We start from the raw sequence: 24,068 nt of genomic DNA, 5'->3' as shown, positions 1-24,068 counted from the left end.
ATGGCCAGAATTAGCGTAGGTGGCTAAGTAACGCCCACTTTGGCGGAAAAAAATCTTGGCTAAAAAAATCGGAACTAACTGAGTTACGCTGGTGCAAATTGATTGGGGAAACTGTGGATTTTTAACTTAGGCCAAAAAAAGCAGGCTGCTCCAAAAGAATGGCGCAAATCACTGGGGAAAATTGAGCCCTTAGTTAAGCATATCCAAATATGATGCTATATGTAGTTATGTGTGCCATGGAGTATTGGGGGCCACATATTTGATTGGATTTTTGTCCGTTACCATGACCCTGTTATGAGCCCAACCAAGTTTCAATTTGTGAATGATTTGGACTCAGGAATTGGAGGTACAATTTCAAAATTTGCCTTTGACACCAAATTCGGTGGTATATTTAAAACTGGGGAAGAATGTGACAAAGTACAAGATGACATTAGGAAACTTGCAGAATGGTGTGAAATTGGAATATGAAATTTACAAGATGTACTGAAGCAACTCGCCAAGGCGTCTTCAACAGCACCTCCCAAACCCGCAATCTCTACTAGTTGGACAAGGGCAGCAGGTACATGGGAACACCGCCATCTGCAAGTTCCCCTCCAAGTCACACACCATCCTGACTTGGAAATATATTGCCATTTCTTCATTGTCACTGGGTCAAAATCTTATAACTCCCTCCCTAACAGCACTGTGGGTGTACCTTCACCTCATGGACTGCAGTGGTTTAAGAGGGTGCTCACCACCACCATCTCCAGGGCAATTGGGGATAGGCAACAAATACTGGCCTTGCCAGTGACACCCATATCCCTCGAATGAATAAAAGAAATATAGATAAGTGTGAGCTGTTACATTTTGGTAGGAAGAATAAGGAGACCATATAATGCTTAGATAATAAGAGACTAATTGGCGTAGAGCAGCAAACTAATCTGGGGGTACAGATACACAAATCACTAAAAGCAGGTTAATAAGGCCATAAAGAAAGTAAACCAAGTACTGGGTTCATTTCTAAAGGGATAGAATTGAAAAGCAGAGAAGTTCTGTTAAACTTGTATAGAATCTTGGCACAGTTCTGATCTCCATATTGTAAAAAGGATACAGAGACATTGGTAAAGATGCAAAAATGATTCACAATGATGACATCAGAACTTAAAGGATATATTTATCAGGAAAGGCTGAATAGGCTGGGGTTCTTTTCTCTAGAAAAGAGGAGGCTGAGGGGTGACCTAATATTATTTCAAATTATGAAGGGGTTTGCTAAGGTAGACATAGAGATGTTTCCACTTGTGGAAGAGACCAAAACTAGAGCCATAAATATAAGATAGCCACTAATAAATCCAATAAGGACTTCAGGAGAAACTTCCTTACCCATAGAGTGGTGAGAATATGGAACTCTCTACCACAAGGAGTACTTGAGGTGATTAGCATCGATGCATTTAAGGGGTAGCTAGATAAGCACATGAAAGAGAAAGGAATAGAAGGATATACTGATAGAGTTAGATGATGAGTGGTGGAAGGAGGGTCGTGTGGAGCATAAATACCGGCATTGACCAGTTCTGAATGGCCTGTTTCTGTGCTGTAGACTTGATCTAATTCTATGTAGTTTCAGGGGTCATTAGCTCTTGCGGGCTCCCAGTGGAGTTTCAGCCACCAAGTGGCACATCCCCTCCCCTGTAAGGGAGGAAAATGCGGGTGATGCTGCAGTAGGACACCTTGAATGCTGCTAAATGCTGATTGCAAGCAAGTTTTGCAATGCTAGAAGGAAGAGGCGATCACTTGAAGGTAGCAAAAGAAGAACCCATAGATCTGAAGATTGATTAATTGTTTTACACGGCCTCGGAGAGGGAAAAGTGTCCAGTGTTGGACCATCTCCAGCAAAAGGGCCATTGTCAGGCCTACCATTGCTGTCACAGTAACTACTGCCACCATTTTCCTGACTGTTCCTGCGGTCAATAGTAGCAGCGAGAGAGGGCAGCAAAGTGGGCAGGTTGCTGAGTTGCAGCTACCTGCTGTCATTTACACATAGTGGGAAAGCGAAGGGATGTTGTTTCCTGCTGGGCTAGTGGGCGTAAAATCTAGGTCAGGGCGGAGATGTCATAGTAGGCCTTCTTACCTCATTTTCCTTGATTTTCCTCCACTACACCACCCAATTTGAGGTGATATACCGAAGAAAAATCCAGCTCATCAAGTTTAAATCATTGTGCCTGTCATTGCCTGTCTGACAGTGTGCTAAGTAGAATTGCAAAGACCCTAAAAAGTAAAGATGTTCCTGACTGAAAAATATTGTGGCTGTAACTTTGTTGCTGATGTCAGTTCACTTAGGCACAATGCCTGATATTCACATTCTTTTGTAATATTTTCTTATTTAAAAAAAAGAATGATGTACTTTAACATACTTGGAAAGTCATGATTATCAACATAGAAACATAGAAAATAGGTGCATGAGTAGGCCATTTGGCCCTTCAAGCCTGCACCACCATTCAATAAGATCATGGCTGATCATTCACCTCAGTACCCCTTTCCTGCTTTCTCTCCATACCCCTTGATCCCTTTAGCCATAAGGGCCACATCTAATTCCCTCTTGAATATATCTAACGAACTGGCCTCAACAACTCTCCACGATAGAGAATTCCACAGGTTGACAACTCTCTGAGTGAAGAAGTTTCTCCTCATCTCGGTCCTAAATGGCCTACCCCTTATCCTTAGACTGTGACCCCTGGTTCTGGACATCCCCAACATCGGGAACATTCTTCCTGCATCTAACCTGTCCAGTCCCGTCAGAATTTTATATGTTTCTATGAGATCCCCTCTCATCCTTCTAAACTCCAGTGAATACAGGCCCAGTCGATCCAGTCTCTCCTCATATGTCAGGAGAGGGAAGAAGGCACCTTCTCTATCCAGATACAGGCAGCGTCTTTGTGAATTTGTGGACAGAGATAGCGGTGGAGGTGTCGGGGACCTCTATTCATGACTGCACCACCACTCAATGGCGCAAAAGTCTAAACGGCATCATTCGCCTGATGAAAGTGAGTACATGTTCCTCCAACACCTCACCTTCCATCTGCGAGCCTCTCCTTCACTTTCTCTTATTTCCCACCTTCACTATATAGTCACTAAAGCACCATTTGATTGGTGATATATATTATTTATGTGCATACTCGTAATGGAGGCTTCTTTTCATGCAAGTTACACCTGCACTAATTGCAGAGGCCTCATGCCACTACTACTCAAGAATACAAACTAATTTCTTGGTAGAAATCCAGAACTCAAATGAAAACAAATATTCTTTTAGGTCTCCCAGAGGCAGAGATTTTGAACATGTCAGAACATAATCAAAATACAGGCAAATCCAGCTTTCAGTGTTGGTGTGGCTTCTTGACAGATAGTGTGTTGATTGAAAAATGTAACAAAACTGCGAAGTGGGTGAACTAAGTTGTTCTTTCCCACGAGCTACATAAAGGGCCAACATGCTTCAAGTTGTTAAAAATTAGACTTCCAAGCCTGTGGGAAAATACGATCTGCTCTTGTAAAAGTTACTGGAAACAAGTAAATTGCAACTGTCTTATTTGCCTCTCCTGGATACAGCTGAAATGATGTCTGAGGCACAGACCCACAGGTCACAGAACAATTTCACAATGGGCCTAATTTTGCATGCTCGGGTCAATCTTTCCTGTTGTTGTCTTTGATGTTACTTCTCGAGGTATGGTCTTAAATTGATTATTTTAGACTTGGGATGTGATCCTAATCAGCACAACGTTGACGTGCCTCATTCACTTTCAATAAGACATGCCAACTTGAGATTGCTGAATGCAGATTGCAATTAAGCCCCAGGGCCTGTCTCAAAACAAATCTGTGCTGTACAAATTTAAAGGGGCATTGTTTTCGTGAAAAACTGTTTGGTAAAGAGTTGTTTATGGAAGGAGAAGAACAATAAATGTTTTACTTGATTTTTGGAAGTTGATGTTGCAATTCAGTTTTTTTTGTAAGGTTTCCGTGCTGATTTGACGGGAGACCATTATGTACTTCTCTGTTTACCTACTTTTATGTACCATGCTACTCTTAACTTTACGTATGTTACAATTTAAGAATGTGAATTATCAAGCAGGAAAACAAGAAGGAAAAAACCATTCATGGATCCATAAATGTATCATTTTTATATCTGCCTTTATATAAAGTTAAGTGGGGTAAACTTCAGAGAAATAATTTACATATTTAAATATAAATCCGTTTTTGGAGACTGGGTATTTTGGTAAGCTAGAACACAGTACTTTCATCAGTTATCTGTGTTCAAAGCTAGATTGGTGAGATAAAAGTATCCTGCCAAATGAGTTTGGGTAATCTTAACTCTGTTGCTAATAGACTCACATGCACAGCAGAATACTCCCATAATTCAGCATTAATTGATATTAAATTGCCAATCTCAATCAGAGAGGCCATAGAAAGAAAAAGACAGTAGAAAAAGGAAATGCCAATCTGATAGGAAATTGAACTGTCACTCTAATCTTGAGGTTGTGTTTAAACTATAAAGTACATTATTGCACATCTAGCCATGCTGCACTTGACCTGGGAGTACTTGATGCTGACACAGTACAGAAAGTGACTGTGCTTTCCAGCTGGGGCTGAAATTCACTATCCCTGGTGGCTACCGTGGGGTTTGGGTCATGGCAGGGTGATTTTCCCTTCTCGAGGCCATATTCAGCTCGGGGTGGGGGGGTGAGGGGAATGGTTTGAGTGGTGCGCACTTCCGCCGGAAACGACGGGGTGAAGCCACGGTAAAGGAAGATTTTCTGCGGTGAGCTCAGTAGCGTGCGAGCCACTCAAAAGCGGCCAGAAGAGGGAAATTCACCTACAAAATGGTAGGACTTCTTCAGGCAGTGCCCCCGCGAGGTACTTGAATCGGTGCTCAAACGTGACACCGTTGGAGTTTTGCCACGATCGGGGCCCTTTGCTGGGGAAATAGTTTTATTAATTTTAGTGTTATTATTTCAGATTCCATCATCCGCAGTATTTAGCTTTTCATATAGTTCTATTAATTATTAGTGTTTTTATGCCATATTCCATCACTGCATTATTTAGCTTTTCATAGTTTCATTAATTTTAGTGTTTTTATGTCACATTCCATCATCCGCAGTATTTAGCTTTTCATATAGTTTTATTAATTGTTTTGGCTCCATTAAACCTGCTGAGTGCTGCTCAGAGGTTTGCACAGACTTTTGTGCAACTTTCAGGTCTGACTCTTTAGTGGAGGCCTGTGGGCTGCAGAGACCTGCTTGGCAGGGTGCACCTTGAGGATGGGAGGAGTGTTGGGAGGGCGACACCTGGTACACGTGGTCAGAAGCAGGGTGGCACACAGGAAAGGTGTCACCGTCAGCTCCATGCAGAGGCGTTGCGGGCAAGGGAAGCAGCAGCCATGATTTGTTCATTCTGCGCCAGATCAGCGTGCCCGGCGTCTTCACCGGCCTGAATCAGGATTGCGGTTGGCTGTTTGTCCACTTGGCTGCTCATTCCACAGCAGAACCCCAGGACAGCACCAGAGCATGCATACAATGACACTCATTGTGATACCAGCTGCATCATCAAGCAGTGCATAGGCATCCTTAAGTAGAGGTTCGATTGCCTGGACTGCTCTGGTGGCACCTTGCAGTACTCAACGGGTCTCCATAATCATCGAGGTCTGCTGCATGCTGCACAACCTGACCATCATGAGAGGACAGCCGCTGGAGGTCGAACCAGCAGTACCACCTGAGGAGGAGGAGGATTCCCGTCGCCCCAGAACTAGGAGGCGTTGACCCACCACCAGCACCACCTTGGAAGGGCCGGGTGCAGACTGGCCAGCACCCTCCTGGGAGGGTGCGTCCTCATATATATGGAGGTGCCTGACACCTCTCCTGCAATCTCCCTCCATGCATTATGTACTGGCATTCTGCCAGGTCTCCCCACTTCAGGAAACAGTATTCTTCTTCTGTCCTCCACACTGTCCATCAGTGTCTCCAGCTCCATATCAGTGAACCTGTTGGCTCTCCTAGCACCTCTTACACCAGCCATCCTTCCCCCCCCCTCAGGGCCTTGCTGCAAACCCTGGCCTCTAAAAAGGCCAGGGAGCAGTTGGCTCGTTAGAACCCCTTACCTGCATGCTGAATTTCTCAGTGGTGATAACGCTCCAATTAACAGCCACACCACTGAAAAATCCACTTTGGAAGTGTTCATTAGCGCTGGAACCCATTTGTTCACGTTTGGAGCTGACAATGGGGTGGCCCAGCCATGAACATTTTTCAGAGCTAATGGCCACAAGAAGGTGGGGGGAGCACCAGCTTTCCAGCAGTATTGAATTTCAGGCCCACTATAGCTAAAAGGCTTTTTGAATATTTAAGTAAGTTTGTCTACAATATCTCAGGTTTAATGAGACAAGCTATATATTTCATGAATACATACATTTTTAATAATATGTTCTTTGAAAGCTCTTCTCCCAATTTCACATTAAAGTTTTTTTGGTGAATCTGCCAATAAGAGTGTACTTTTAACAAGATAAAGTACAGGATTTGGAGTTTGTGTTACCATGATGGAAAGATAAATAGGACTTACAACAAGGGGGTTTAATGGGAAATAGGATTATATCATTGAACAAAGATTAATTAATGGATTTCTCAAGTATTTTGTACTTTTTTTCTGCATTTCAGCAATCCTATGCACCAGCTCCCCACCCTATGGCTCCTCCCAGTCCGAGCACAAACAGCAGCAACAACAGCAGCAACAACAGCAGTGGCGAGCAGCTGAGTAAGACAAATCTGTACATTAGAGGCCTGCCACCAGGCACCACCGACCAGGATCTTATCAAGCTCTGCCAGCCGTAAGTTCCTCTATTCATTTTCTTTCTTTAAAGAGCATTTTCATGCACGCAAACATGTCCCTTCATCCAAGGAAAGGATGTGGATACCGTCACTTTTGCTAGTCCCCGTGAAGATATTGCTTTGTCACAGAGTGGTAAAGGTCACTTTCTGTCCCGTGATCCTCAAATGAAGAGTGTGACAAATAAGAAGTATCCCCATTCTTCACGTTATAACTGTACATTCTAATTTCTGCCAATGAGATGGTAAGGATCACTTTAAATGTGGTTACTAACTTATGAGCACCTGTTTTCCCAAGGCTGGAGAGGATTTACATTGTCGTCTGATCTGTACAATGTCACTTCAAAGGCATTGTTTTAATTGCAAAACAAGTAGACATCACTTACTACAGACTATTGGCCTGAAATCTATGGTTCTGCTATGGAAGACACCTTGTTCTGTTATTTTGTAATTTTCAACTTCAAAGATTATGAGATATATCACATGCAGCATGCAGCCAGTTCACAAGTTTCATCTTGTGTCTCTGTACCACAGCTCATGTGAACGTGGTGGTCATGCAGCTCTGTAGGTCATAACAAATACTCTCATTTAATGTTACCAAACAGGCACTAGTCCAGGTTTAATATGGGCCCAGATTTTCCTCGGAGTTACTCTTGCTCTGTTGTTTGTTTTCTTTAATGAGTTTTTTTCAAAAGCTTTAAGTTTGATTACCCATGTGTGTTCAGTTGGCAGAATCCAACTAGGATTGCAGTACTGTGCTACAGTTGTCCTGAGTGCCTTTACACTTGGGAGGGAAAATCCCTAGAAAAAATTCCTGCTCCAATGGCCCATAGACTTGACTATTCCAATACACTCCTGGCTGGACTCCCACATTCTAACCTACGTAAAATTGAGGTCATCCAAAATTCTGCTGCCTGTGTTCTAACTCACACCAAGTTCTGTTCACCCACCACCCTACATTGGCTCCCAGTTAAGCAGCGCCTTGATCTTAAAATTCTCATCCTTGTTTTCAAATCACTCCATGGCCTCACCCCTTCCTAGTTCTGTAATCTGCTCCAGCCCCACAACCTCCCCTCCCCTTGAGATATCTGTGCTCTTCTAATTCTGGCCTTTTGAGCATCTCTGATCTTAAACGCTCCGCCATTGCTGGCCGTGCCTTCAGCTGCCGAGGCCCCAAGCTCTGGAATTCCCTTCCTAAACCTTATGTGGCTCGATGTCAAATATTGTTTTCTAACACTCCTGTGAAGTGCCTTGTGACATTTTACTATGTTAAAGGTGCTATATAAATACAAGTTGTTGTTGTTGTTTAGTGTGTGGGTGTTGGGTGAGAGGAGGATTGGCTGAGTTGCGATGCCACTATGGATGAATAGTCTACTGATGATACTTGAAGAAAGGCAATTGGACGAAGTACCAATGGGTGACTCCGCCCATATATTGGATCCCAACAGGAGTTAAAGCCTTTGGGAAAAGAGGATGAGAGGAAAATGGAGAAAATCAGCAAACAATGTGTTTAAATAAAGAAACTGAAAAGAAATGTAATTAGTGATTGTGTTCCTGATGGTTTAGTGAGTTTATCTAGTGGATTGCTGAGCCACACACTCCAGGAAGCTCCCAGGTTTGAATTATCAATCTGCTGAATTAACATTATAGGGGTTGGGTCACAACAATTGGCCTCTGTGCTTCTTAGTTAGACAGGACAAAATAATTTAGAATTCCTTAAGCACTGACCAGAGACCACTGCTGAAAGTTGCACTTCTTGATTTCAAATATGAATAGAACTGACCTCTATTGTGAAGCCCCCTGTGATTAAATAGCTTGTACTTACGTGGATAGAGAACTAGTTAGCAGACAGGAAGCAGAGAGTCAGGATAAACGGGTCCTTTTCAGAATGGCAGGCAGTGACTAGTGGGGTGCTGCAGGGCTGCAGGGACCCCAGCTCTTTACAATATACATCAATGAGTTAGATGAAGGAATTGAGTGTAATATCTCCAAGTTTGCAGATGACAATAAGCTGGGAGGCGGTGTGAGCTGTGAGGATGATGCTAAGAGGCTGCAGGGTGACTTGGACAGGTTAGGTGAGTGGGCAAATGCATGGCAGATGCAGTATAATGTGGATAAATGTGAGGTTATCCACTTTGGTGGCAAAAACACAAAGGCAGAATATTATCTGAATGGCGGCAGATTAGGAAAAGGGGAGTTGCAATGAGACCTGAGTCATTGAAAGTTGACATGCAGGTACAGCAGGCGGTGAGGAAGACAAATGGTATGTTGGCCTTCATAGCTCGGGGATTTGAGTATAGGAGCAGGGAGGTCTTACTGCAGTTGTACAGGGCCTTGGTGAGGCCTCACCTGGAATATTGTGTTCAGTTTTGGTCTCCTAATCTGAGGAAGGACGTTCTTGCTATTGAGGGAGTGAAGCGAAGGTTGACCAGACTGATTCCTGGGATGGCAGGACTGACATATGAGGAGAGACTGGATCGTCTGGACCTGTAGTCACTGGAGTTTAGAAGGATGAGAGGGAATCTCATAGAAACATATAAAATTCTGATGGGACTGGACAGGTTAGATGCGGGTAGAATGTTCCCAATGTTGGGGAAGTCCAGAATCAGGAGACATAGTCTAAGGATAAGGGGTAAACCATTTAGGACTGAGATGAGGAGAAACTTCCTCACTCAGAGAGTTGTTGACCTGTAGAATTCTCTACTGCAGAGAGTTCATTGGATATATTCAAGCGGGAGTTAGATATGGCCCTTACAGCTAAAGGGATCAAGGGGTATGGAGAGAAAGCAGGAAAGGGGTACTGAGGTGAATGCTCAGCCATGATCTTATTGAATAGTGGTGCAGGCTCGAAGGGCCGAATGGCCTACTCCTGCACCTATTTTCTATGTTTCTGTAATGCTGAAGGACACAATTGCATAAAGACTGTTTATGCATGGTTCAGGAAGTCAAACCCAATGAAGGATCAACACTTTGCTCGTACCTAACAGAAAGAAAGAATTGATTTTATATAGCATGTCTCGAAGAAATAACCTAAAGAATTTCATGCACATTACATTACTTTGAAGTGGACTAACTGCTGTTATGTAGGTAACAAAATCGCAAAAATAGCACTGAGCTGAATAACCAGTTAAACTATTTTTTGATAGTGTTAGTTGAGGATAGAATGTTGACCAGGACACTGTTAAAATTCTTTCCTGAATTCCCTGCTATCTTTCAAACTGTACCTTGTGAACACTAGCACCTACTTGATTGAACAGAATAGGTAAATGCGGCTTTGGTTGTCTCATCCAAAGAATAGCACCTCTGTTGAATGTAGCATTCCTTCAGTATTGTCAGTATGTGCTGAAGCCCCAGAGTGGGAATTGAATGGCACCTTTCTGACTCAGCGATGAGAGTGCTGCCAGTTGAACCAAATTGACATTTTTGTGCATAAAATAGTTTAATTTTAATTCAGTCTGCCTCATTGAGCTGTTCTTGGAATTCCAATACTGAAAAAAATGGTTCATTCACGCTCCAAATAGGAGTTGCAGTCACCTCACGGCAGACGGTAAATAGTGACTCAGTCCCTTTAAAAAAAATGCATCCTGAATGTTCAGGCAAGCTTTCCTCACTATGCTATTTAATAACTTTGATTTTGGTAACATCAGAATATATATATATAACCTAAGTGTATATATACACATTGCAAGTAAAGAGACTGGTAATGTTTTTGTATGCGAGACTGCTTGTGCTTTCTTTTAAATAGAAAAGGAGAAAACACAGTTATTCAGTGTGTCATGTTTTCAGATGACAAGTTTCCGTCTTACTTCATTTAATTTCCTACTTTGTCTTTGAAGTCATATGTGAGTGTTTTAACTTCAAAGAGATTGTAGTGAGACATTTAACTTCAATAGAAAATTACAGTCTTTAGAGTAGCTGTTTTTTTACAATGACATACATTACATGTAATAACAGGCCGTTTGAATGAATGTACAAACACTTTTAAGGCTGTTATCTATTGAAGATCTTCCTTTCTTGCTAGAAAAATAACACAAAGCTGTCAGGATATTTGAATGATTATTGCAGATCAAGTAACCTTTCTTTGTGCCATTGAGTCAAAGTAAACTTGTCACAGCAGTTTAACTTACTTGCAGTCTAGAAATTCTAGGAACAACATGGAAAACCAGCACTGAGCTGTTCCTCATCATCGAATTAGGTTTGAGAATAAGCTGCTGAATTCAGATTTGGGGTCTGGATCTCTGTTTTCAGTCATTTCTCAATCCAAGTGCAGGGTTTTGCTTCGTTCATATTGTGATTATTTCTTTACCTTATCGCCAGGTTCTTTCTATTGCCCTGAATGCTAAAGGATAGGAATTAATTCTCTACCTATTGACTGTGGGTATTCTGTTAGTCACTGCTTTGTAGCCCATCTCACAGTTGCAGCACGTTCTACTTTACCCCGTTTAGTGCCAGAATGCAATATCTATGTTACTTGTGGCTTATGAGTTATGAGCTCAGCTTGTAGTAGAGGACAGTTCTGTAAGCCAACCTAAAATCATACAGCACAGAAGGAGGTTACTCAGTCCATCTTTGCTTTGCAAGTGCTATCTAATTAGTCCCAATCCTCTGCTCTTTGTCCATAGCCCTGCAAGTTTCTCCTTTTCAAGCATATATGCAATTCCCCTTTGAAAGTTACTATTGAATCTGTTCCCACCACCTTTTTAGTGTATTTCAGCAGCAAACTGCATGAAAAAACTGGCATCATTTTCTCACTGGTGCCATCCTTCTGTTGATAAGCTGGCTCGCCCCTGCTGCAGCAAGTTTCTCTTATTTACTTTGGCTGTGCAAGAGAAACAGCTGAAGAGATCCTGCCTACAATTTACAGAAGAGTCAAGGGGCCCAAGTTCCGTCTGTCCTGCAGAACGGTACACCTCCGAGAGGCCCGCCTATTTTGTAGAATTAAAAGTGCGCCTAAAACTTACCTTGCAATTCTCCGTGTTGAGCAAGCCTGTTTTTAGCAGTCAGCGCAGCTCACCACAAGCAGCTGGGGCCGGAGCTACAGCCCTGCGCCGAAAAGAGTGCCGGCAGCTACATGCGTGCGCAGTGGAGTCTGCGCATGTGCGCAGTAGCTCCTGGCCCTCCCAGCGCGTCCTGTCTCCGGGCGACCCTATCCCTGGTCGAAGGGACGTTGCGATGTTCGCCGCCCCTATCCCGGGCCAAGTGGCCTGCCTGCCTCACCTCGTTGCCACTGCCCTTACCTCCTCGGCAGCGGGGCCCGCCCGAACACCTCTTCGGTGGCAGGGCCCACCCGACCAGCACCTCTTCGGCAGCGGGCCCCACTGGAACATCTCCTTGGCCGTGGGGCCCACCCGACCAGCTCTTCGACAGGCAGTTGGAGGGCTCCCGGTGCTCCAGAACGGATAGGTGCTGCAGTAGGTGAGTAGAAACTTTTAATTTTTTATTTATTGATTGACTTTTTAGGTATTTTTGTAAATTTTTAATTTTTTAATTTTTTATTTTTTGATTGATTTATTGGTTGATTTATTGATTTATTTATCATTTGTTATTGATGATGGCTCTTTATTGGTAAAAGTGAGGTGTTGAATGCTTTGGAAAATCTCCTAACTTCCCTCTAACTTCCCTTCCCCCTCCCTATCTCTGGCTACCTGTGCCTAATTCTAAAGTTTTTCTGAGCGTACAAAAGTCGACACTTACTCTGTTCTAAGTTAGTTTGGAGTAACTTTTCGCTGCCTAAACTTACAAAACAGGCGTAAGTGGCTGGTAACGCTCCCTTTTGAAAAAAAAACAGAACTAAAATGAAACTAAACTAACTCACTAGAACTGGAGCAAACTAAATGCCGAGAATTGCGATTTCTAAGATACTCCAAACTAAACTAGTTGCTCCAAAAAAGTAGGAGCATCTCCAGCCGAAACTTGGGCCCAAGAAGAGGAGAGGCTAACCCATTCTAGCATATTATTAGCAGTGGCACGCTGGGTGTAGAGCTCAGTTTTGGCACTGATTTTTGTCAGCAAACTCTGACACACTGACCAGGCACCCAAAATGCTAATGTCAGCATGAGAAGCTGATGGCTGTCATGTATTAAAGAAAAAGTGAATGCAGCACAGTATTTTAAAATCATTAAAAAAATTTCCAGATATTATCAGCCAGTCCCTGGGCAGCGGACAAGGCAAGGAAGAGAAAACTGTTATTTTTAATTACATGCCAGCTATCGGACAGTGACACTGGGGTCAGTGGAGGTCATTTCTTTAGGTGTTCAGGATTTTGGATTGGAGCCTGCATGTACATTTAATGGCCAGGGCTCTGAATTGGACTGAATTGCGGAGCCAGATTTGAGTCAGGCCTGAGATCAGTTCAGAGCTCTGGAGTTAAATGATTAATTTCTAAATTAGATGCCAAGTTCAGTGGAACTGACTTGCAAAATCCAATCTTCATTTGGAACACTAACTGACACATTTGTCTCTTGTCTCATGCCCTGATATACCTCTGCAGGGAGACTGGAAGACTACATTTGTTTGACTTTATATTAATTGATATGATCACCAAACCTTTGCAGGTCAGTTCCAGACCATTGCAAATACAGCAGCCCCTCAACCGATGATATATTGTGAACTTACATTGTGGTTTGTTCTTGTCTTCTGCATTTCATTAGATCAGCCAGTAAAGCTGTAGTCCGATTCCACTTTCTATTAAGATAATCTTTTTTGCAATGTGGAAAATAATTATAAAAGACTAGGTTAAGGTTTCCTGCTGGATCATTGAGTTTATCCAGTGCATAGCTGAGCTGTACATATCTGGACAATCCTACATCCAATCCCTGGGCAGTACGGAGTTACTTGATGTTGGATAGGTGGTACAGGTAGTAGGAACACTGCAATTGAGTTCAGAATTTCTGAGTTAAAGAACAGAAAACACCTAATCGCCATCTCCTAACCTCTGCTGGAAATATAATTATACGGACATTGGGCAAGGGTGTGGCTGATCTCAAGTATGATGTCTGCTGTCTGCCAACAATTATAGTCATAACTTACATATGAGCAATGGCCATCTGAATGAACTATCAGAAGGCACCTGTGTAAGTGTGCCCTCATGAGAGGAGTGGAGAAAACTGGGGAGAGAAAATAAGGGCAAAGGAAGAATCTTGTTACCTGGGGCTAGAACCTCTACTTTTGTGCTTATCGCCCAAAAATGGGCATTATTTCAAGCATGGGCGGTAAAAAAGGTTTTACAGATTGCCGGCTTCTCGCCCATTCTCAAAGCACCTAGTCTCCATTTTTTAAAATGGGCGTTACCGCGAGTGATATGAAATGGGCGGTAACGTTACATTTTTTTAACCTTCTGCCGTAAAGTGTGGCCGTCCTTAGCAACGGCATGACAATGCTCGATTCCTGCTATTCAGGAGGTCAAGAGTCATCATGACATGTGCAGAAGAGGAGACAGAGAGAGAGGGAGCTCAGAGGCACTGAAAGCGCATGTGACTGTGGTGTGTGCTTGTCTGGCTGTTGTGGGAGGCACGAGGGAGATTCACCAGTAGCAAAAAGCCTACTAAGCACCAAGAACATAGTTGGCACCGAGTTTTTGTCAAACAAATAAGATATAACATGGAAGGAATGGAGGAGGCCCTGAAGCTGGTAGCCAGGAACAATGGTGGCAGAGGGCTTCCAGTGATCCTGGAGCATGACACTGCACCCCAAGATGCCGCATCACCATTGCCAATGACATGAGAGCCAGGAGCAACATCCTGCTTCTGGCTCGGAGCATGTTCCCACCTCGGGACACGTGCTCTCCCGTATTCGTCCAAGCAGTGTTTCCACCGTAAACCCCCCCCCAATGAAGCATCGCCTGAGGAGCTCCTCGGCCAGACAGCCTGGAATCAGGAGGGGAAGGGAAGGGGTAGAGGTGGGGAGGAGAAGCGGGGGGGAGGGGGGGGGGGGTAAGAGTTGGTTTGGACAGAAATAATGATGATTTCATACTCATGTTCGGTTTAAATGTTTTTTATTTAACAAAACCTTGTAACGCATTGGCTCAGATAGCTGAACCGTTACATGCTGGTGATTCCTTAACATCAAAAGGTATAAATGACACGTAACTTCAATCAACTTAAACTTTAACTGTCACCAAGGTGATGCCCACTATTGATGTATCACTTGCACACCCAGCAGTGTGTCAGCCTTGTAAATAACACCAACATTCTTTTCAGGCAAAGCAATCATTGATGAGCTCCTGATGTAAGGCTCTTGCAGCTATCATGCCACCACGGGCCCTTTCATGCCGTCTACAGGGGAGCGGGGGCATGGCTTCAGCGTCAGCCTGATTGTATGGGCCGACTCAGGGTGGTATTGAAGCTCGCCTCCTGAGTGGTCCAGGCATCTAAAGCGCTGCTTCAGTACTCCAATGGTTTTCTCCACGATATTGCAAGTTGCTCTGTGGCTCTCGCTGTATCATCACTCGGCTTCGATGTGGGTGTCACGCAGATGGGTCATCAGCCAGGTGGCGAGGCCATATCCTTTGTCACCAAGCATCCAGCATTGACCTTGTGGCTGATTGTTAAACAAGTCAGATACTGTGCTCTCACGCAGGATATGAGCATCATGGATGCTGCCCGGAAATTTAGCATTCACTGCCAGTATAAGTTGCTGATGGTCGACAACCAGTTGGACATTCAGGAAGTGGAATCCCTTGCTGTTCCTGAAAACATCTGCATCCTGAAAAAGTGCCCACATCGCGATGTGCATACAGTCTATTGCTCCCTGCACCTTGGCGAAGTTTGCAATTCTGGAGAATCCTAGAGTCCTCTCACTCTGTGCCTCCCTGGTCATAGGGAAGCTGATCAAGTCCCTCCTGCATGCATACAGGGCTTCAGTGACCTGTCTAATGCAGCAATGTGTGGCGTGCTGAGAAAGTCCGCAAATGTCTCCAGCTGTGGCCTGAAAAGCACCCGAGATGTAGAATGACAGTGCCACGGTGACTTTGACCTCGAAGGACAATGCAGTACTGATGAACTGACAGGCTGCAGATCTGCCCTTATCAGCTGGCATACCTCAGTGATAACCTCTTTGTGGAAGTTCAGTCTCCGAAGGCAGGTGGTGTCAGGCAAGTGAAGATAAGACTGCTTCCCCTTGTACTTGCGGGGGGTGTAACGTCTGGTTCTCCTCATCAGTCTGTCACGTCTTACATTGGGCACATAATGCAGTGGAGCATTCCTTCGGTGATGTCGAGTATTCTGCATGTATTTGGTCACCAAGAGAGGGTGAGAAAGGACAGGCCCCATTGCAGTAGCTCTCTGTTTTCCACCGATTGGTCACAAAGAATGTCCCGACGAAGACACCTATTCAATTCCAATCGGTCACTGTATGGTCAATGTAGTATATGCAAGCACTCTAATAATGACTCTACGAGGTAAGGGTATAGTCATCATCATCATCATAGGCAGTCCCTCGAACTGTAGTGACCTTAGTCCTTTATTGCAGCTCCTAGAGTGAGGACGCCAAGAGGTGAGTTCCCTTTTATATTTGGTTACCTGCAGTGTACAGGTGATCCTTAGGTCTCCAGCAGCAGTACCCTCTGATGGTACAGGTATAGTGTATACAGGGTGAAGGTACATTCAGTGGTCTAGTGTTACAGTACATACATTAACATGCATACATAACAACACTCCCCCCTAAGCCTTTCCCAAGTCCTTATTGCCATGACATGGGGAGGTGATCAGTAGTGGACAGTGGGAGGTTGTGGTGAGGGTTGTGTGGGTGCCAGGTGTGATCCATGTGCTCGTGGATGCACACATCCATTCCCCCCCCCCCACATACATAACTATGTGGGTGTCACTGTTGGAGGATTCCGCAGTGGTGGAGCAAGTTCTATGGGTAAGGTATATACATTGTTGAATGGGTAGGTGGTGGCATTTAGTGGTGGGCAGGGCCACATGGTGGTGTGGCCTCCTTGTCCTCCATTGATGGTGGAAGTCTGGTCATCCCAGGTTCCACCGGGAAAGCTGGAGGGTTCTGGCCTCTTGTTCCCGGTGCTGACCATGGTGGCCAGGGGGGATAGGGCCGATCTGAGGCAGGTTGCCAGTGGTGGTGGCTGTGCTGCCCATTGACCGCTGTCCCTGCAGTGGATATGCTGTCACTGGGTGTGTGTGAACCCTTCCTGGGGCATCACATTGGTCCTGGAAGCGCAGACTACATGATCAGGTAGCCCGCTGGACCTGGGTGTTTCCCATGGGGGGTTCCCTTTGGCATTTCATTATACATGTAGAACCCGGTATCATTTCTCATTCTATCATTAGCATACACGATACATTGGCTCTGATCGCAACTAGCTACTTCGACATTGTTATATTTCTTTACGCTTTCACATTTGTCACTTACAATGCTTTCTTGTGTGCTATCAGTATCTCTGTACAAGATTACATTTGTATACCTGCCTTTGTTGGTTACATTTGTCACATTAGCATTACTGGTAACACTGTTCAACAATACAAACTTGTCACTTACATCACTTTTTGAAGCATTCGTTATATTTCTCCCATTAGCATTGCCGGCATCACCATTCAACAGTACATTTATATACCTGCATTCATTAATTACACTTTTATCTTGCCGCTCGGTAACACGTGTTGCTCCCTCAATGCTGCCCCTCGTGGTCTGGTCGTGGCCATCTTGATTCCAGATGCTTCGCCTTGTGGTGCAGGCACCATCTTGTTTCTCTCCACGAGGTAGGCTGCGGTGATCCTTCTCTCCCCAGGTTCTGCCACGGACGCTGGGAAGATGAGGTCGGATCATTCAGATTGGATCATCTCGCCATTGAGTTGTGTAGTCTGTGTCGTCGCCGTGCAGTCGAGTCGGACGGTAGGATTTTCAGGTGCTGTGATGGATCCGAGTTTGGGACCATGTAGGATGTTGATCGCTGGGGCCCGGAGGCCTTCGTCGCTCCGACAGATTTGGACTTGCTTCATCCATCTTCTTTCCAGTAGCGTTGGACCATCACCGGCAACGATCCACAAGGGAAACTTGTGCATCGCGCCGCTATGGGATACCTGGACCTCCACGCTGCCTACAACTGGGATGGTGCCTTTTGTGTAGGTGAGCAGCTTTGCCTGGATTGGGGACATTTTGGGTCGTTTGGCGGGATTGTCCCAGAGTTTCTCAAAGGCCATCTGATTCATCAACGACTGGCTCGCCCCTGTATCGATCTCCATCGAGACTGGAATCCCGTTGATTTCTACTTCCATTTCCACGGGGAACTCTCGGTGGAGCAGGTATATATTCCGTACTCCTCTTCCAGGGGCTTGAGCAGCTTCATCTTCATCAGCGCTAGAGCCCGGGTGATCGGCCAACTCTTCAGCGACTCGGTGAGTAAAACTTCTTCTACACATTTGCTGAAGGTGACCTTTAGTGTTGCAGCCTTTGCAGGTATAGTCTTTGTATCGGCACTGGTGGGCCCTGTGGTTTCCTCCACAGCGCCAGCACGGGGCTAGCCGGTTGGCCCCATGTGGCGGACTCAGGGTTGCGGGACTCGGGGCAGCAGTCTTGCCTCTGAAAGTCGCCATTCGGTTCACTGTACTCATCGGGTTAGAGTCCTGGGTGTGACTCATCATCTGTTTGGAGTCGCAGACCGAAATCATGAATGCCTGGCTCACTTTGATTGCCTTCTGCAGGGTGACCGCAGTGTCCGCAGAGAGCAGCTTGTGGAGGAGGCCCTCGTGACCAATTCCAATAACGAAGATGTCCTTTAGTGCTTCGGTGAGGTGGTCGCCAAAATCACACGGTGCAGCCAATCTTCTGCAGCATATTTAGCAATTTCTTGGCCTTCGGGCCGCCGGTGGGTGTAGAACCGGTGCCTGGCTGTGAGGATGCTCTCTTTGGGTTTGAGTTGGTCTTGTATTAAAGTTACGAGTTCCGCATAGGTCTTGGTTGTCATCTTCGCTGGGGCTAGCAGGTCTCTGATGAGACCGTGGACATTGGGCCCACAACTGCTGAGCAGGATGGTTCTGTGCTTCTTCGCCAGCGAGATCGGTGAGTCCCCAGCCAGGTCATTCATGATGAAAAAGTGTTCTAGCCTTTCCACAAAGGCATCCCAATCTTCCCCATCAGCGAATTGTTGGAAGTTGCTTAGGTTAGACATATTGTGCATGGAAATTCGTAAATTCGTTGCCAGTTGTAGTATATGCAAGCATTCTAATAATGACTCAACGAGCTAAGGGTATAGTACTTGAACTGTAGTGACCTTAGACCTTTATTGCAGTTCCTAGAGTGAGGACACCAAGAGGTGAGCTCCCTTTTATACTTGCTTACCTGCAGTGTACAGGTGACCCTTAGGTCTCCAGCAGCAGCACCCTCTGGTGGTACAGGTATAGTGTATACAGGGTGAAGGTATATTCAGTGGTCTAGTGTTATAGTACATACATTAACATGCATAAATAACAGCAAGATGTTTTTAGAGATGTTCACATCAACTCCAATAACCTGCAGAGTACATCCGAACTCCCCCGAGGTTGAAGCACAGCAGCCTTTTCAAGGATGCGACATGTGATCTAGAACATGGCGTCCATAACGCTGTGATTAGTTCCGGTCTGTTCCACTTTTTGTGGGCGGGTTTTTGTGTAGCGATATTGTGGGCGATATGTGTGCGAGATGGTGAAATTGACGCTGGGCGGTCTCATGGCTGCTAGTTTCAGCAAATACGCTCTTTACGACAAAAAAAGTGGGCGGGCGTTAATATTGAATCTTGGCGTCAAATCAGTGGGGAAAGTAACACTGGGCGATATTATGGGCATTGATTTCGCCCATTCTGTTGATCCTGCCCAAAAAAAGTGGGCGGGTGGTAATACTTTTTCCCGGCGTTAAGCACATGGGGAAAGTAACATTCGGCGATAAATTTCCTAAAAATGTCCGCCAGTTTCCATTTTGTGCCAAAATGGGCGATATATGGGCGTTATGCATCATTTCAGCGGTAAAATGGACATTAAGTGGGCGTTAAGCATGCAAAAAAAGTGGAGGTTCTAGTTCATAGACTTTCTAAGCTATATTTTCCAATTGGCAGAGTTCATATACGAATGCTTAGTGCAGACATACTACATTTCCCTGTGCACTATTTTTAAGCAGCCATCATCCCATTTAAAATAAATAGGTTAATGTCCTGCTAAGAAAACTGTGAAGAGGAAAATAGTACGAGTGCATGAAGTAAACTTCACTGACTAAAAATATAGCCTCACAGCTTTGTCTTGTGACTGCAGGAATGGGTAATGCTTAGAAATTGCTGTTGTTTATATTAGTTTGTTAACATTTAGTAAATTTAGATCACCTTCCAAGGATTAATCTGTGAGGAAGCTGTGCCTCACGCGAGAAGTAAAAGATGAATTGTACCATCTTTCGGAACTTGATCATGAGACCAAGGAGCATATTGAGCACTGTGCCACTGGCAGCGGTAAAACTGATGATGGCCTTTATCTATTCTCCCCACAGATTCACTTTGTGATTCAGTGTTGCATTACCCAGGTCATAGATCGCTGCTTTCACATGCTGGTAAATCCATTAAAATCAGACATGGAGCAGCAAAAGGAGGGGCTAACAGGATCTTTTAAAAATATGTGGCGTTCACAGGACCAAGGATATTATTGACTGCCAACCATGTAGCCATTCAAGCACCTGTGCAATATTCCAAGCTGTTCATTGATACAAAAGGTGAATGTCCAAGGGTCTGCGACCACCAGCAAGGCATTGTGCATGTGAATGTATGATTTCTGAGGTGTGCCCATTTCAATGAGGAATCTTGGTTCCTGACACATTATCGGTTGAAAGTGAGTTGAATATTTGGGTCTTTGGAGATATGTGTTACCCTGATGAAACATGGTGCACCATATTGCTATACAACGCCAACCCCATTCATCATATAGCATTTGACAGAGCACATTCACGAGGCAGGAGCATTGTCAGGCAAACATTTGCCAAGCTCAAACAAGGATTCCAGAATTTGGACTCCCAAGCTCCCCAATAGAGAAAACTTGCAGAATAATAATGGTTTATTGCATGACGATGATGATCATCATCAAAGGCAGTCCCTCAGAATTGCTGAAGACTTGCTTCCACTCCTGAAGTGAGTTCTTTGATGGCTGAACAGTCCAATACGAGAGCCACAGACCCTGTCACAGGTGGAACAGACATTCGCCGAGGGAAGGTTGGGTGGGACTGGTTTGCCGCCCGCTCCTTCCGCTGCCTGCTTTTGACCTTTTCACGCTCTCGACGTTGAGATTCGAAGAGCTCAACGCCCTCCCGGATGCACTTTCTCCACCTAGGGCGGTCTTCGGCCAGGGACTCCCAGGTGTCAGTGGTGATGTCGCACTTTGCCAGGGAGGCTTTGAGGATGTCCTTGTGACGATCAGCACAGGCATTGAAAGAAGCATATGCATGGCTAGAAATGACCAACATTGTTCTGTGCTTACCCACCTGCTCTCCTTGAGTGCTAGGACTCTGTCCCACTTTATTTCTCGGAATCTCCTGCTATCAGGACTGTGCTGCCATGCTGAACTCTGCACTGCCGTCCAATTCTTGAAGTTCAAGGTAACCTGCTACAGTGTCTATCCCCCACCTGCTACTGTTTCTTCCTGGGCCTCTGGTCTGCAATAAACTGCTATCTTCACAGCTCTATTTTACTGCTATGCTCAAGTCCTGGGCTGAATTCCATTTCTCTACTGGTTTCAGGGCTTATTTTACTCTTGGCCGGCAGTAGAGGCATTTTTTGCAAAAAGAATTCTCAGTAAATCTGCCAAGTTAATACCATTGCCATTATGTGCTATTTTCCATCTAAACTATGATGGTAATACTGCTGTTAGTAAATCTCAATAGTAATTGAACTAATTAAGAGGTTTAAAACTCAGAAACTTAGGGCTCAATTTTCCCGAGTGATTTGTGCCATTTTTTTGGCGTGCGACGCTTTTTTTAGCCTAAATTAAAAAATCCAAGTTTCCCCAATCTCTGTGCACCAGTGTAACTCAGTTAGTTATGATTATTTTAGGTTAGGTTTTTTTTGCGTCATACGGGCCGTAACCTGATGTCTGTGCCAGTTTTTCACAATTATGCAAGTTTGGCCAATTTAAATTTCTCCTAGGATGACGTATGTGACCACTCCCAAAAAACCTTCTGGGCACTTAAGGAAAACCAGCACACATTAAAAAATCGGCGCAGAAAGACGCCATTGTTTTTATGTGAAGTTTTGGAGCGAGTCAAGAACACATAAATATGCATAATCAAGCTTAAATTCTTAGAACTTAAAACACAGGAAATGGAACATAAATGGAATTCTTTAAGTTTTGATTTTTTTAAAAACTGACACGCCACCACTCTAAACCAGGCTCGAGGGTCGGGGTATTGGCCGGCAGAATCGGTCCCTCGCGCGGACACAGGGGCTCGGCTTGAATAGAAGCCTGGGTGGAGGCGGGGGTGGGGGGAGGGGCGGGGGCGGGCGGCTGTGAAAGGTGAACAGAAAGCATGAGAAGCCTTACACTATGCATCAAATGAAGCCCAGGGTGGGGGTGGGGGAGGCGGTGGTCCAGATCATTGCACCTCCTCAGACCTGGGTGTGGTCCATACTAGGGCCTCAACGTTGGGGAGAGAGAGAACAAAGAACCTTGTCCTGCCTGGCATTTTGAGCTTCTTGCAAAGGTACAATTCAATCATGGGGGCAATACTGACAGTGCCATATCTTGTGCAAGCCTTCTGCATGATGGTGCTGTGTAGGAGACAATTGATTCGACGTCATCGCTTGAGGAACCTCAGAGCACGTAGGGTGATGGGCAGGAGGCCTTACCCATGTCGAGACAGGCGTTCGTACCTGCACCTGAGTGATGCAGACTGTGTCAGAAGGCTGCGTTTCTGCAAAAGAAGTTGTAACTGAGATCTGTGAATTAGTAAAAGCAGACCTGCAACCGAGAAGTGTCAGGAGGACTGCTTTGTTAGTTGAAGTGAAAGTTACAGTTGCACTTTCATTCTATGCAAATGGATCATTCCAAGTCACAACTGGGGATGTGTGCACCATTTTTCAACAAGTAACACATATCTGCATTCGGCAGGTGACTGCTGCACTATATGCCCAGAGGAATGACGACATAAACTTCCCCATGACCACTCAGGCAATGCGTGAAAAGGCTGTGGGCTTCACCAGGGTTGCTGGCTTCCCAAAGGTACAGGGCTGCATTGATTGGACCCACATCGCCTTGCGAGCAACGTTGCAGGATTCCGAGATGTACAGGAACAGAAAAGGCTTCCACTCCATTAATGTACAGCTCGTGTGTGATGACATGCATCGCATCATGTCAATCGATGCAAGATACCCTGGGAGTACCCATGATGCGTTCATTCTACGCGAGAGCGCTGTATCTGCCATGTTTCAGCAGCAACCAGAAGGGCAGAGTTGGCTACTGGGAGACAAAGAGTACGGCCTCACCACCTGGCTCATGATGCCTCTACACGTAACCCGGACAGAAGCTGACTGGGAATATAACATGTTGCACAATGCGATGTGCAGCATAATAGCGAGAACCACTGGCATCTTGAAGCAGCGTTTCTGATGCCTGGACCATTCCGGAGGCTACTTGCAATACTCCCCTGAGATTGTCGGTCAGTTCACTGTTGTGTGCTGTGTGCTGCATAACTTAGCCATCATGAGGCAGCAGCAGCTGGTAGTAGAAGACCCACTTGAGGTGAGAGTGGCCGATGATGAGGAGGAACATGAGTTGATGAGGAGCAGGAGGAGGAGGAGGAAGCCATGCAACTACCTGAACCCGGAGCACGACGGCGGAGGAGGGCGGGCCGTCGTGCCCCTTTAAAGATTGCTCGAGCCTTGCGACAGCAGCTCATCCGTGAACGCTTTGCTGCCTGAAGGCTCAATGGGAACTATTCAAAATGGACCATGTTGACTGTTTGAACCTGTTCCGTAATGTTGTGTTGTGTTAATGGAACAAATAATGGAAATGATTCTTGTTTCCTTCAAACAGTTGTTTTAATAATGGAATAAATAATGTAAATGATTCGTTTACTTCAAAAAGTTGTGCTAATAATGGAACAAATAATGTAAATGATTCAGTTATAATTTAAAATATATTTTATTCAAAAGTTTAATAAACATTTGTTTGTACTTAACTTTAAAGTTTGATACAAGAAGTTAAGTTTTCAGTTAAGATCATTTACAAACTTTTAAACTTGTAAATTTACATCTCAAATTAAAAGTTTTTTGGAAGT

The 24,068-nt window shown here is 44.8% G+C and overlaps 1 protein-coding gene across 9 annotated transcripts in view; it reads left to right on the top strand.

Moving 5' to 3' along the window:
* rbms3 (RNA binding motif, single stranded interacting protein) overlaps window positions 1-24,068 on the top strand; it is an 858,736-nt gene that overhangs the window by 189,923 nt on the left and 644,745 nt on the right. For all 9 annotated transcript variants that reach the window (XM_070880858.1, XM_070880857.1, XM_070880852.1 and 6 more), the window contains exon 2: window positions 6,669-6,838. In XM_070880858.1, coding sequence (XP_070736959.1) covers window positions 6,669-6,838 — 170 coding nt within the window. The remainder of the gene's footprint in view (window positions 1-6,668; window positions 6,839-24,068) is intronic.

Source organism: Pristiophorus japonicus, chromosome 5 (assembly GCF_044704955.1).
Source record: "Pristiophorus japonicus isolate sPriJap1 chromosome 5, sPriJap1.hap1, whole genome shotgun sequence".
Taxonomy (NCBI): Eukaryota; Metazoa; Chordata; class Chondrichthyes; family Pristiophoridae; genus Pristiophorus; species Pristiophorus japonicus.
Note: the sequence above shows the minus strand (reverse complement) of the source record. Positions and strands in the feature narration are given on the sequence as shown.